Source organism: Perca flavescens, chromosome 2, assembly GCF_004354835.1.
Source record: "Perca flavescens isolate YP-PL-M2 chromosome 2, PFLA_1.0, whole genome shotgun sequence".
Taxonomy (NCBI): domain Eukaryota; kingdom Metazoa; phylum Chordata; class Actinopteri; order Perciformes; family Percidae; genus Perca; species Perca flavescens.
Window position 1 is genome coordinate 30,391,852 of NC_041332.1, and position 16,201 is coordinate 30,408,052.

Consider the following 16,201-nt stretch of genomic DNA (forward strand, 5'->3'; position numbering starts at 1 on the left):
TGTGTGTGTGTGTTTGTGTTAGATACACCCCAGTGAGTTCAGCATGGGTGCATAACTCAGCAGTGCATACTTCTTCACTGTATTGTACCATAGTATCTGTAAAATGTCAAAGGAAATATTGAAAAGATGCTATAATGACAAAGATTAAACACATAGTGACTTTGAGGTGATCACAAAATAGAAACTATAAATATTCAAGCAGCAGACAAATACATTGTTGTAGAAATGTCACCTTAATAAATGATAAAAACCTAAAACATGAAGGTAGAATAACCTTAACAAAAGCCTTTAAAAAAAACTATTTGTTTTTATTATTTTAGTGTTTTACTTAGTTTTTTATTGCATCTATAAATGCAAAATGTGTTTGTTTGATTTGCGTATAAAGTGTTACTGTCTAACAGATTGCATTAAGCACTGAAAAGGTTCATGACCAAGCTGATGTGTACTCCATGGGCCCAACAAGTAACAGCTAAATATATGCTTGTACTGTATTGTTCAGGTGCAAATTATGTTTCAGTGGACAGTGTTGCATGAGGATAAAAATGTTCATATTTCAGCTCTTACAAAGTAAAACACACAAAGCTGGATTCATGTGAGGGAAGTCAGCCTCTCAGTTTGTGTTTGGTGCATTATTCCTCTGTGTGTGTGTGTGTGTGTGTGGTGTGTGTGCGTGTGTGTGTGTGGTGTGTGTGTGTGTGTGTGTGTGTGTGTGTGTGTGTGTGTTTGCTGCAGTGCCCCTGCTGAAGGGCGAACAGTAAGGCCCTGGTCAGCATGATGTAGGTCTCCTGGGACGTCCTGGGGTTTTTGGATCAATACCCTTCCTCCAGCATCTCCATGCCTCACTGTCCTGTCCCTTCCTCACCCACTGGCTTGACTTTGGGCTATTTATGGTATCTCTATGGATTAACAAGACCCCAACAATCAATGGACCAAACTTACTATAACTGTACTCTCCCTCCTCTCCTCACTTTGTATCTGTGCTTGTGTCAGCTCCTTTTCCCTGGAAAACTTTTAGTCCTTGTAGTTTCTCTTGTTGTCCTGAAATATGCAAAACTACTAGTAGTGTAATGTCACAAACACAGTGTCCTACAAATAGAAACAAAAGCCAGGGGGAATATCATTTCTAATGCAGGTGCAATGTGATACAGTCTATATTTATATGATAAATCACACAGATTGTGACCTTTCGCTGGTGAAGTGCGAGTTTCTTTGGGTGTTAAGTGGATCTTTTGCACCGATTTGGTATTTGGATTTGGTTTTTGTGGCTCGCTATGACACCACTTTGGCAGAGTTTGCAGTAGACGGGAGTGTCAATAGAAATTAGGTCACCCACAGTGCAATTTGTACCACCTCCTGTCCAGACCACATCTTAGCAGTGGTGGTGTAATTGTGTTATTTTGTGGCTTTATATGGCAAAGTCACAATAACAGCAAGCACTTCAGAGTCAAATAAACGTCTTTTATAGGTGTCGAATTTGACTGCTTTTTTTTTTCGACCAGTGACTCACTAAATGCAAGCTTTTAAGTTAAAAAAAAAGTATACAAGGGAGAGACATTTTATTGTACTACAAAGTTTGTTATATCTGCACATTTCATTATGCTATAAATAACTGTTTTCCAGATGTAGCGACATTACAAGTCAAGCAATAAATGACTAGATGAGATTGGTTGTGATTGTTGCCTACCACAACTAGGGTTGCAAAGGGGCGGAAATTTTTCGGTACATTTCCGGAAACTTTCCATGGAAAGTTAAGCTTGGGAATTTTTGGAAACATTCCAATTTGGAAACTTTCATGGGAATTAATGGAAATTATGGGAATTAATGGGAAATTATGGGAATTTACGAGAATTAACTGGAAATGTTGGGTAATTCATACAAACTCCATCTTATACAAACATAAATATAAACATTTTAGCTTCAGTCGGCTGTAGAATGTTGGATTCTAGAAATTATTTGTGCAGTGGGTGGGGCCTCAATAGCCCTGCAGTAGGCTAAGTAGTAGCCCAAACCATTGACCTTTTAACATATGAAGGTAGCTAGTATGCTGCCTTTGATTTACCATGGTTATGGTTATATGCGTGCTAAGCTAACCATCAGCGCTGTCTATTGTTTCCAGCCTATCAAGAACAAGTGGGCTATTAACACACATACTGTAGGTTAATAGCAATGGGTTATGTATTCCTTCCCCCCCAAAAAAAGAAAAAAAACTCTGTATTTTAAAAACTAAATGTTGGAAAGTATGTAGTAGCCTATGCTGATTACTGCATGCGTGCATGTCATTAACGAATATAGGGAGGACATACAACTGAAGTTGCAATAAATCAGGTTGTTTTAAGATTATGCTGCAAGATGTTGTTATAGACTAACAGTATTATAACAAGCAATATTCAAAATATCCAGTTTATTCCCATTAATTCCCGTTTATTCCCGTTAATTCTCATATATTCACATTAATTCCCATGGAAAGTTTCAAATTTTGAAAATTCCCCGAATTTTGCAACCCTAACCACAACATCCCCAAATGATAACTAGTTTGTTCTAATCAAACCATTTTTTCACCTGCAACTGTACCAGCTGTGTGATGGTATACTTCTTTATAAAATGAACAAACACCTCCAAGTATGTCAGCAGCATTAACCCGTACTAACACTTGTGTGCAATCTGATTCAGATAAACGGGACAATTAAGATACAGTATAATTGATTAAATATGGAGTGACCTGTGATTGGCCAAGTCTTCCTCACGGATAGATTTACTAAAGCCTGATTACAGAACCAAGGAGGAGGTGCAGTAGTCTAGTTTTTTCTCAGACCACTTGAATTACAATATGCTGAAAGATTATTATGGAATTTTTGCCCAACAACGCCAAAAATAAACTGCCTCTCCCAGCTTTAATTCATTTGTCAAGCAAAAAATGCCAAACATTTCAAGGTTCCAGCTTCTCAAATATGAGGATTGAATGCTTTTACTTGTCTTATATTATAGTAAACTGAATATTTTGAGGGATTGGAATAAAAGTAATAAATGCATAAAATACAGAAGATAATAAAACATACTTTACAACAGCTCTACCCTTTAGATCAGACGTTATCCTCATATTCATCTAACCAACATATCATACAGCACCATTCAACAGCACACACTCCCAATCTGTATCTGATCTCGTGATTTGTAAACCATATGTGGTCATTGTGGTTTGCTCCTCACTTCAACAATAGCTTGAGTTGAGCACAATGGCACTCTGACCCCCCATTTCCTTTAGTGGCAATCCTGATTAACTAAGTGACAAGCTTCTCCCATGCCATTGTTAATGTATCAGTGTCTTGAGTCCCTGTGGAGGGCAGTAACTCCGCTCAACTAATCATTTAGCGATGGTTATCGTCCAGTTGTTCATTGTTGCAGGCTGGGAGATGTGCTGTAGATATGGAAGGAGAGGGAGAGAAGAAAGAAACTGGTTGTAATGAGCCACAAAGAGAGGATGGGAATTGAAGCATAAGCAATCGGGAGGGAAGGTTTTTGAGTAAGATGAGATGCAGGCAGATGAGGCATGCTGTGGGAACAGGAGTGGTTTTAAAATTGTGAAAAAAGTGGTTGCTGTGGCCGGTATATATACAAACACACACTAAGGCATGGATACCCGACCCGAGCCCAACGGGTCCCGATGGGTCCCGACGGGCCGGGCCGGGTTCGGACAGATTTTTAGAAATGATGTTCGGGTTCGTGTCAGGCACGGTCACATCAGTGCGATAAGGCATTTGTTGTAAAATGGTGCTGCGACTCCTTTAAGAGAGCTCAGTGCGTGCGTGTGTGTGTGTGTGTGTGTGTGTGTGTGTGTGTGTGTGTGTGTGTGTGTGTGTGTGTGTGTAACTAGTCTCCCCTGGTTTTCTGACCAAGGTCGGAAATGAATCAATCAGGAAAGGTTAACACATTGGACATTTTAACAGCTTATTAACGTGTGCTTGTTGCCCTGTATGCGCTGATGTGCTCATCTGTTGATATTTCCAAATGCCTTTCTACAGTTGCTTAATAAAAGCGAGTTTTCCACACAAAAACGTAGCCTACATGTGTCATTAGTATGAGAAAAAAATTTGATTTTAACTGTGTCGGGCTCGGACACAAATTTCTTAATGCCTGTCGGGCTCGAGCCAGGTTCGGTCACGGCTCTGTCGGATGCGGGCCGGGCTAGGAAAGAAAAATTTGGCCCGATCCGGACTCTAACACACACACACACACTACCATAAACCTATGGAATAAAGTCATTTAACACTCAAAATCTGAAACATTGCATTATGCACACTTTTTTTGTTGGCATTTTGCCTTTATCTGAACGAACATTTTAACCAAAAAGGTTCAAGCTTCAGCTTTATGTCATTATATAATACATACTGGGGTCTTGGAGTAGCATACATTGGATATGACAGGAAAGATAATACTCTTGTGGATTCAAAGAGAGCCATAGTATTCCTGTGTGATGATGTTATTATTTTTTTCTATGGTGTTATTCAAGGTCTTGGTGTCTTAATGTGGTATTTCTGAGGGGATGTATATATATATATATATATATATATATATATATATATATATATATATATATATTCCGGGATATGTAGTTTGTTGTCTCAGTCCCTGTGTTATTGTTAAAGCGTATACGACGTTTTTTGAACTACAATTTCTGAAACGCCACTCTGCGCAGTTACCTGGCAACGAAGGCTGCAAAAAGTCTGAGCAAATAGAAGGCCTCCACGCGTTTTATGACTAGATGTGTATATGTACTAAGCCCTTGTACACTTTCACAATTTATTTTAATGAACTAATGAATTAGTTAATATTTATTTATGATTCATGACTACGAAAACATGACACAGTGCTGAGCTGAGATGGGGAGGAGAGACTGGAGTGGTCCAAATAGGCAGGGAGGGAGAGAGTAGTGGAGGGGACAGTTGTTGGAGTGTCACACATGGCCTGATACCAGACCACTGTAAGACCACTGGGACCTGGTAGTCCCCATTTGCCAGACCTTCCTCCACAGCACTGCGGAGGAGGGTCTGGCTAGTCCACACAGCATTCCGGAATGGGAGAAAAACGTGCTCTGGTTTATTGGCATTTCTGTAAACCAATCACAATCGACATGGGCGCCGGACAGAGCCATTGTGCCACTGCAAAATAGCTTTGGGAAGGAACTCGTTTTGGTGGAACAAGTTGTTTTAGTTGTGCAACAGAAAACTCAGATTGGACAGATAGTTTAGCTAGCTGTCTGGATTTACCCTGCAGAGGACCATAGTCCTTATTAATCGACCGGAGTTTAAAATTCCAACACAAAGAAAGCGGAAGGTGACGGGCATCCGGCCGAAAAGAGTGACATCCGGCGAAATTTCCGGTGGCAACGTAGCAATCCCGGAAGTGGAACGTCGTAGATATAGACTAGGACCTGGTGACTGTTCGTGTGTGTGTGTGTGTGTGTGATAGAATAGAAAGGGAGGGAGACGAAACTGCATTAAGCTCTCTGGGCAGCTGATACCAAACAGTTTATTTTTTATATACTGAACATGTCAAACACAAGTTTATAGGTGTGAGTGAAACTATGGTGACTCTGTACCGTGATGACAGTGTTGCCGTAAATCAGAGAATCAATAACCAGATGATTCAATTCATTGTGAGGACTTCACCTCTACAGATAAAGAAAACACCTGAGCTACTTTCTGCTACGTGAGTTGTACTGGGATTGTACTTGTGTGTAAGCTACAGTAAGCCCCTGCCTGGTGTAGAGGTGATCATTGTATTTACCTTAATCAAAGGCTCTTAGAGCTCTGCACTGCAGGTCTGATCGGTCAAATAGTTTGGACTCGAACTAAACTTAAAGTGCAAAAAAGCCTAAACAGCCTTGTAAAAAACAGGACATCATTCTGAAAAAGACCCTTAAGAACTAAATTTTTTTTCTGCTCAAGTGATTTCAATTCCACATTTTAAAGAAGAGGGGTCAGTGTACACTACTTGTTTGCAAAGACTAAACATTATTTTTAAGCCCTTGCAGAGTTTTTTTTTATTGTCTCCATTTCTGACTGAAACCATGTTTTTAAACAGTTGCACTCCTATTCATACCTGGAAGCTGCTATAGTACCATCGCAGTCTGATTTGTTGGCCACTGAGTAGCTCAACTGGACCACGTGTGGCTTAAAGGCCGTGCTCGAGTGCACCTTAGCCATGGTAATGAGGGAGGAGCAAGTGCTGCTCTTTGACCTTACACACTCAGATTTATTAGATTAGTCACTTACTCTTTGTCAACCTCTAATTCCTCGGTCATTTTTTCTAAGTATTTTATAAAAAATGATCAAACCACACACAAAGAATAAAACAAAACACTTTCAGTGGCAGGTCTCTCTTATGTATGTTGCAGCACAAGACCTGCAAACATTATGTAGAGATGAAAACACAAGTGTTGAACTTGACTGGGGATGGCTCACTCTGGACAAACACCACACACCTACATGGGCATCTAACTCACTAACCGTAAACCAGCGTAAACACTTTTTAAGAAGACAAATATTAAATTTAGCTTCTAACAATAACAAAATTGTCCTTTCCAGTGGGGCTGAACGATTTTGGGGAAAAAAATCTAATTGCGATTTTCCTGCCAGATATTGCGATTACAATTTGATTTATTTATTTATTTATTTTTACCTACGTATTGCACCTTCTGCGATCATGTTAAATAAAGTGATACAAATTAAATGAAAGATCGACTGAAAAAAAGGACATTTCTGTAAACAATCTGTTTGATTCCAGCATTTATCTTATGAAAAAACAGTAAATATAATAATGAAAAGTGGAATCAAAATGTTAAATGAAATGTTACACCAAACTTAATATTTCACATTTGATTAATCCTGGTCTTCCCGATTAGCTGATCGCATTATTTTCAAATCGCGATTGTCTGATTTGAAAACGATTAATCGCTCAGCCCTACTTTCCAGGGATAATGATGTTTGTGATTCTGCTGATGATTGGGATTATAACATGTTTTTCTCTTAAATTCCAGCTGCATTCTGGGGCGACATTGCTTTAGATGAGGAGGACCTGCGAATGTTCCAGATAGACCGGACGATAGACCTCACACAGCACACACACATGCACACACACTCCCGGCAGGGACACACATCTGGTAAGTGGACTCACTGAGTAATCATTATATAATGCTCTCTCTCTCTCATGTTTCCGCTGAAATTCTCTCATTAACCTACAGCTGCAGACTAAAGCAGCTTCAATAGGAAGGAGTTAGACAGGGGCCACCTGAGGATATCAGCATTTATTGTGCATTGTTCGGGTTTTGATTCTTGGCTCTTGCGTGTGTCAGGTGGCCTGGAGGAACATGACATTTCTAAGAAGAGAGGATCTTTATATCTACTGCTGGAGAGAATACGCAGGTTTGGCTTCGGTAAGAACCCTTTAACTTTATTAGTCACTGTAATGATGGTGATTTTTTGTGTTTTAGCCAAATTTTGTGTTTTACAAATTATGTGTCCTTTAGCTTACTGCAGACATACCATAATGGCATCCTAAATCTTCGTTTATTTCCTCACAGTATGTAAACCAACGTTTCTGCAGAGATTTGAAGCTTTGATTAGACTTCTAAAACCCAATTGTCTGAGTGACTTTGAGTGCACTACCAAGAAGACGTTTTGGTTGCCGCTTGCCTACTGTAACGATGCAAAAGTTTACAAAAAAGGCTGATGAAGTGTTCACTGTGATAGATGACAATCTCAAGCAAGTTTAAAGTGCATGTTGATTTTCAAGTCAGCGAAATGAGTGAAGTGCTTTGCTTGGATCAGTATCGCACAGAAAGTTGTTTCTTCTTATTCTTCTGCATTTCAGCTGCAATTAAATATAGAGGACAGATACATATTTTTGAATGTACCAAGTACAATAAAACAATAATAATTGGAGACCAAACTTAAAAAACAACAACATTTTCTGGATGAAATATCAGCCTTTAAATTTAGCTAACAAGTTTATTGCAAAAGCTGTTTGAGCCACTTTAGTGATCTAACTACAGCTATTGTAACAATATTCCCATTATAGCCAGTAGGTCTTTGCAAGAAGTCATTTTGGCTCATAATAACATCATCATATAATCATCATTTTTTCCAGAGTTAAACCCTCCCAGACTCAACCTTCCCCCTGAAGAATCCTGCACAAAGCAAAGTGGCGTGCTGGTTTTTCCACTATAAAGTAAATGCAGCTTAAATCGTACAAACCACTGATCCGTGTAGGCTTCATTCAATGGAGAATGTCCATATTCACTGGGATTTTTGTGTAATGAGAAAGTCAGGCACCTCTGAACACAATCAGACCCTGATAAAGTTTCATAATGAAGCTGTGTTCAATACTCAAAGTGTTGCTAGACCTTTGACAGTTCAAGACTGCTTTCCTTCTTTATGCTCTTTGCAAGTAGGTTAAGTTGTACTCTACTGAAGCACAGTCAAATCCAGAACTACAGAATGTTTGAGGTACCTTTTTTTAGCCAGCTCAACTCATTCTGTAAACATTATGAACTTCTTAAAATTAAGAAGAGGATATTGCACAGCTAGTGCTATATCTGTCTTGAGTTTTATTACCCTCTGATCTGAGAATAAACTCTGAAAGGTCATGTATAATAAGTGATCCAATAATCTCGGAGCACATTTATGATTTACTGAGATTCGTAATAATAGACTAGTAATTTATTCTGTTTGAACAACTTAGATTTGACTGTTGTTTCTCTCTCCTCGCTCGGTTAGACTATCCCCCCAAGAACTCAAGCAAGGGAGCTGCCAATCCCAAGTGCCAAACTGGGAAAGGTGGGAAGACTGGGAACGTCGTGAAGAGCCGTATTCCTCGAGCAGCCACATCCCGAGCTGAGAGGATATGGCCTGGAGGAGTCATTCCCTACGTCATAGGAGGAAACTTCACTGGTAAGCAACTCTACTGGACTGCTGCCCGTACGGCTCAACAGTAAAATACACAGCAACGTGTGATTGTGTAAAAGTAGGATGTGAAATGCGTGTGTTTCAGGTAGTCAGAGGGCCATGTTTAAGCAGGCCATGCGTCACTGGGAAAAACAGACGTGCGTAACTTTCATTGAGAAGACAGATGAGGAAAGCTACATTGTGTTCACCTACAGACCCTGCGGGTGAGTTTGGTGGATCTCTTTGTGTAAGTGTGAGTGTGTGTGTGTGTGTGTGTGTGTGTGTGTGTAGCTAGAGTTCAGTAGTGACCTTGTCACAGCGAGAGATGATACGGTCACTCAACAATGGCTCAACTTTCCTTCCTGTCCTGCTGCTGTTTCCCCATCCCACCAATCACGCTTGCTCACTCGAAGTTTTTTGTATGTTTGTGCAGTTTTTTTGTTCATACTCTGCAGAAGTGCATTGTTCTGTCGAGTGGCAGCACGGGGGGGTCATAGTGTGTTTGTACAGTGGTGGCACTTCACTTGTAAAGCTGAAATCAGGACATTGGGGTTCGTCTCTCCAAGATGTTGTTGTGCAGATGGTTGAAAGAGTAAGACATGTAGAATATTGACATGATATGTTGATGAGTTGATCAGCAGAAAATTAACCAACAGCATTTAATTGACTAATTAAAGTAATTTATAAAGCAAAAGCAAACATCTGCTGGTTCCAGCTTATTAAATAAGAGGATGTGCTGCTTTTTCTATTACTGTGAATTAAAAACCTTTGAGTCCTTGACTGTTAGTTTTACAAAAGAACCAATTTGAAGACATAACGTGCCATGTCATATGTTCTGGTTGCATCATTACTGTATAAGCAAATGTCTTTTTGCATTTAACAGCATTCAGACTAATTTGATATCGTTGGAAACCTTGATATCTTGACTATAAGTAACATCACTGGTGTCAAACCTCTGTGCTGTTTTGGTATTTTGGTATCAATATGGAAACTCAAATATTGTATTGTATTGCCACTAGTACAATACCCAGAGCTAAAATTGAATAGGACTTTATTGGACTGAACACTAATAGTAAGGCAAATAATAGTCTGCGCTGTTTCTTTGCTCTCTAAATAATATTTGATGCCCGATGAATATCTTGAACGATCAACATTATGCACTGTTTCAATGACTCATAATGTTTTGTCAGAAAAAAGAAACTGCAGATGTTTTCCTTAATATTTCCTATTTGGTCCAGCACTTTCTTTGAGTGTGCGTACTTCTCTGTTTTAATTAAATTATAGTTACACAAGTATTTAATTTTAAAATAATTTAGATTTTTAAATGTAAATGCCATTGAGATGAGTGAAGGATCTGTGTGTTAACTGATGATGCCAGTGATTCGCTGGCTGCATCAGAGATTAGACACTTTAATCTGATGCATAAATACCCTGCAACTTGGATGTTTGACAGAGACACTCAGAGACAAAGAGAAATGCAGAAAAATGAGTCATGTTTTATAATAGTACGATAGGACATTTGTGGCATCTGTTGGAAGCGCTACTAGCCATACTATAGCTGCAAATGCCGGAAGAAAAGACTTTATCTACTCCAGTGACTCCTGATCCTTACCCTGCAATCAGCTCGCTGGACAACTTTAATCAGATTTGTTAGCCTGGCACGGACATCTCAGCTAACCAGAAAAAAAAGAATGAGTGTGTGTGTGTGTTCTGTGAGCAGCGATATGTTAATTCTCACAGCTTATTCCCATTGGGTTATGAAACTGTAGTACAGGGCAGGAAATCCTGAATGTGTGTGTGTGTGTGTGTGTGTGTGTGTGTGTGTGTGTGTGTTCATACAGCACTGTTGATGCTTTTTTTTTTTCCACTGCCAAATGTGTAGTAAATATCATCCGCCTATCTCCCTGCTATCAACTTCCTACTAATCCTTATTAGGTGTTGTTCCTATGTGGGTCGTCGTGGCAACGGGCCCCAGGCTATCTCCATAGGCAAGAACTGTGACAAGTTTGGCATTGTGGTGCACGAACTGGGCCACGTCATTGGCTTCTGGCACGAGCACACGCGGCCTGACCGCGACGATCACGTGACCATCATCCGCGATAACATCCAACCAGGTGAGACTCAGTACCCACGATGCACCTGGGTCTCTGTTAGAATCAGCTGGAGTTGTTTCCAGCTGAAGACAAGTGAGGACATTTATGCACAACGTGTGTGTGTGTGTGTGTGTGTGTGTGTTGAATTTGAAATTCGCACTCGTGTCCGGCCTTGTGTGAGTGTGAATGAGGCGTTTAATGACTGTGAAGTCACCTCGACCCCCACTCTCTTTTCCTCCTACACACTCCTCTGCACCACAACGCAATCTAACAGGTGCTAAACCAAATGACACAGCAGCGGATCCGACCTGACCTCAAGTTTTTATTTAGAAACATATCTGAGCTCTCCACTACTACTCTATGGACTTTTAATAAAAGCCCATATCCATGCAGACTTAATCATTTAAGTTATGCTTTGTGTGTTCAGTGTAAAGAATATACTTGTTTTGCGTTCATGGTAACACTCTGTCCTGGTTTATTTGTATGTGTGGTTCCCAGGCCAGGAGTATAACTTCCTCAAGATGGAGCCAGGGGAGGTCAACTCTCTCGGGGAGCCATATGATTTTGATAGCATCATGCACTACGCCAGGAACACCTTCTCACGGTAACCAGCGGGACATTCTCATCTCTCTTGACCTGTGTTGAATTTACAAAACAGATCAGAAACACGATCTGCCAAAACAGATTTTTCTCAAGTTTATATCTGCTCTGTAATTTTGTTTAAAAAAAAAAAAAAGTTTCTCTATATTGATGTTGATAAAGGTACACTATGCTGTTTTCTGCTGCTAGGAAAACCATGGCTTTATTGTTAACCTCCATTGCCTATTAAAATGTATCTGTTCACAGACAAATTAATCCATTCAACTTTTATTCATGTTACGTTTAGTAACGTTTAATCATGTCACTCTAATGAAATAGCTGCAATTTTCTAGATTCTATTTGTGGTGGTAGCTGAAAGGTTAGCGAACAAGCAAGCTAACATTAGCCAGCAGCTAAATCTTTTATTTGATTTCCTTGAAATCAGCGCATGATGTGGGGTAAATCTCTCTTTTTTTTCCTGAAGAGGGATGTTCCTCGACACCATCCTTCCATCCAGAGATGAAAACGGGGTCCGGCCTGCTATCGGCCAGCGGACCAGGCTCAGTAAAGGAGACATTGCACAGGCAAGGAAGCTGTATAGATGTCCAGGTACTGATATATTTACTATTTACTAAGACCACAGCGTGTGTGTGTGTGTGTGTGTGTGTGCTGTTGTTCTAGCCAGCAAACAAAAAGATGAGCTCTGTTTATCTGCTTGTATCTTTGGCGTAAAAATATGCCCGCCCCTCCATTCCCAAAGGCCCAGAGGTGAAGTTGAGTAATTTGTTTTTCCATGTCACGCTTCCCTCTCTGTTTTAGGGGTCTCACACACATCACACACACACTCTTCCCATCAGTTCTTGCGCACACCCATGCTGTTCGGGGCGTCCCTCTGGTCCCTGTTGCATGGTTCTTACGTGATTTAGATCTGCTCTCACGCTGAGCTGTGCGGTAATGACGCAATGGTTTACGATTGCAAATGCTGCCATCCCTTTTTTGGCCCACACACATGCTCGCATCCCCAGGACAAGTTAATGTTTAAGTTCATTTACGCACAATGGACTGTATCTGAGACAAAATGAATAAATAATATTCGTCACCATTCTGGTCTATTAGTTTCACTAAAGCTTCTGTTTTATAGTGTTTTTGTGGGTATTTGTAATCTTTTTCTGACTATTTATGTTCTGTTGTAATCCAATTTATCTGACAATATGCAAGTATGGCATTTTTTTATTTGTTAATATTAATAACGCCACATATTATATTATATATCGTATATTCCAGTATATATGTTATTCTGCTAAATCAATTTTGATACTGGAGCACTGTGTTTGTGTGTCCCAGCTGGAAATAGATACAACTTCAACCTTAAAAGGTCATATTTGAGTAATACCATATTCACTGACAGATGAACAGAGCCCCAGGGCATTGTGGGGGAAAACAGCATGCATGATGGGATAGGAGGGGCACATTTGGCTAACCTCCTTTTGAGAGGGAGCGACGGCGTTAAACTCAGAATAAAGGACGAAGAGAGCAATATTGTCTGATCATTTTCCATGAATTCCCAACCAGCTGTAACAGTTTTCTTTTGTTGTCTTCATTGTGATACATTTAAAGTCTGTTCTGGTTCACTTACCGTAAATGACTGTAATTCTTTAATTATTTCTTCGAAATGGTGACGAGGCTTAATGACTGTGGTCGGACCTCACACACAGGAACACAAACACGCATACGGCAGCCTCCAACATGCAAATCTAACACGACAACATTAAACACAAGTTTGTTTGGGAGGGTCATTTTAATTCCTTTCATGTTTTCTGAATCATAATTGCACGTCTAACAGTTTCCATATGGACAGATCAGATATACGGTAGAATGACGTTGTTGTTTTGACAAAATAGTCTGTTGTATATTTATTTTGGTAAATTGGCAGTAAAATATTGAGAATAATATTAGACATGAGAGCCGTGTGTTCTTTAGTAATGTACCAGTCATAAGTATCGGTACACAGCTGAAGGGATTACGCATACCAGCAGGACTCACCACAAAAATCTAACTCCATCTGTGTGTGTGTGTGTGTGTGTGTGTGTGTGTGTGTGTGTGTGTGTGTGTGTGTGTGTGTGTGTGTGTGTGTGTGTGTGTGTGTGTGTGTGTGTGTGTGTGTGTGTGTGTGTGCGTGCGTGTGTGTGTGTGTGTGTTGCAGCATGCGGAGAGACACTCCAAGAGTCAACGGGCAACTTCTCGTCTCCTGGTTACCCCAACGGATACCCTTCGTACACACACTGTGTCTGGAGAATATCTGTTACACCCGGAGAAAAGGTACACACACACACACACACACACACACACACACACACACACACACACACACACACACACACACACACACACACACACAGTAGCACCCTGAATGTGCATGCACTAACAATAAGAGACTGCTGACAGAATGACTGTATATTGATTATATCCTCACACTACAGGTATCACCCTCTTCCATTTTTCCACCTCCTCTCGTGTGGTCTCCAAAGTGCAAACATCAGTATTATAAATATATATATATACGAGCACCAATCTGACCTGGAACTTTGAATTGTAATTGCACTGTTACTGCTACCTTGGCCAACTTTTATTAGTTGGTCTCAGGGTGTTTGGTGTCAACTTTTACTTTTATTTACTATTGCCTTAGTTAATTGGTATAATACCATTGTTAACTTATTAATTATTTATTTAATTAATGTATTTCGTTTTAGAGATATTTGTTTATAAGAGAAGGGGAATATAGATAAATCTTTATTTAGACATTTTATTAAAAAAAATGTTTATGTATGAAATAAAATTACTTCAACTGTACATATTGTTAAAATAAAAGTTAGAGATTAACTATAACATTCTACAGTGTGAATTCTCAGCCCTTATATATGTTATTATCACTCCAGTAAACTAATTAGCATTAAGTAGCATCATCTGTGTTAGTCAAATACGTATATCTTATATACAAACAGAATCAACAGAACTCAGAAACACCGGTGAAAGTGGAGGTATTAATTTCCAAATAGGCGTATTAGTCTCTTGCTTTAACATAACTATCGTGGTTATAAAGTAGTTGTAACCCGCTACTGACGACATGCTTGACTCCGCGGAGCCCTGAAGCCCAGCCAACACAGCTTTTTTGCTTTTTTTATTCAGAGTTTATTAATATTGAACAGATCGCGTTTCCAAATGGCACCAAATTCGACATTGCACATTCTTGGGTTCCCAGCAATACACACACCAAGTGTGAAGTAGATCGGATGAACGTTCTCGGGAATATGCAAGGACACACAAACGGCTCTCCAATGCTAGTAGAAGAATAGAATAGGATTATAAATATTTACTTTTGCTCCTCCAGATTGTTCTTAACTTCACCACCATGGATCTGTATAAAAGCAGTCTGTGTTGGTACGACTACATTGAGGTTCGGGATGGATACTGGAGGAAAGCTCCACTGCTCGGTAAGACCAAGGGACAGTCAGCCAGAGGGGCACTGGTAACCCTTTAATAAACTGGCTTTATTTATTTGATTGTTCCTTCATTAGCTTTTTAATTCTGCTCAAATCACACACTGAAATCCCCTCAGAAGATTAAGACGTCATGATCAGGGTGACAATAGCACTATATCAAAATTATTGTTTATCACATCACATTTCATAGGCTATATTTCATCAACAATCATTGGACAACACAAGTTATGATTCTTACAGAATTTGATTTTATGTGTGTGTTTTTAACAGGCAGGTTTTGTGGAGATAAAGTCCCTGACGTCTTGATCTCCACTGACAGCAGGATGTGGATTGAGTTCCGCAGCAGCAGCAACTGGGTGGGAAAAGGCTTTGCTGCCATTTATGAAGGTACACACAACTATTCAAATAAATATGTCTTAATACAGATTGTAAACTGCATGATGATATAAGGGCTGGTTTCAAATTTGATAAGTGACTGTGACTGCAAAATTCATACGTACATACACATTTCAGGTGTTGTTGCTCAGTGCAGTGAATGCTAATCTGTCTGTCTGTCTCTCCTGTGCAGCGATCTGTGGAGGGGAAATCACCAAGGACTCAGGACAGATTCAGTCTCCCAACTATCCTGATGACTACAGACCCTCAAAAGAGTGTGTGTGGAGGATCACTGTGTCCGAGGGATACAACGTCGGGCTCAGCTTCCAGGCCTTTGAGGTGAGTCACTCACTGTGTGTGTGCGTGTGTGCGTGGAATGTCTGGGTCAAATTTCATGCTTGTATAGCTGCTAGGAAGTTAGTGTGTGTGTGTGTGTGTGTGTGTGTGTGTGTGTACAGAGACACAGAGCAGTTGATGATTCATTTAGTGCTGTTAAAATGTCAGTGAGCTAAATCTCAATCCCTCCTCAACCGAAGTTTAAAATTCTCTGTTACACAGGAGTGAGGATCAACCTCATTTAAAAATTGCTGTAGTCTCAGATACTTCTTTTGGTTAAAACTACAAAAAGATGCCATTTTCCTGAATACAGTAGGATCTGCTGAGATATTTGATGGTGACAGGACGGATGTTGATATTCACAGCAGTGTCGTGT

The 16,201-nt window shown here is 39.9% G+C and overlaps 1 protein-coding gene across 3 annotated transcripts in view; it reads left to right on the plus strand.

Annotated features, from left to right (window-relative positions):
- The window catches only part of tll1 (tolloid-like 1), a 60,427-nt gene that overhangs the window by 24,738 nt on the left and 19,488 nt on the right, over positions 1–16,201 (plus strand). For all 3 annotated transcript variants that reach the window (XM_028592309.1, XM_028592327.1, XM_028592315.1), the window contains 11 exons: positions 7,037–7,159; positions 7,352–7,432; positions 8,775–8,948; positions 9,049–9,166; positions 10,878–11,056; positions 11,534–11,639; positions 12,099–12,223; positions 13,818–13,933; positions 15,003–15,105; positions 15,385–15,501; positions 15,683–15,828. In XM_028592309.1, the coding sequence (XP_028448110.1) occupies positions 7,037–7,159; positions 7,352–7,432; positions 8,775–8,948; positions 9,049–9,166; positions 10,878–11,056; positions 11,534–11,639; positions 12,099–12,223; positions 13,818–13,933; positions 15,003–15,105; positions 15,385–15,501; positions 15,683–15,828 (1,388 nt within the window). The remainder of the gene's footprint in view (positions 1–7,036; positions 7,160–7,351; positions 7,433–8,774; positions 8,949–9,048; positions 9,167–10,877; positions 11,057–11,533; positions 11,640–12,098; positions 12,224–13,817; positions 13,934–15,002; positions 15,106–15,384; positions 15,502–15,682; positions 15,829–16,201) is intronic.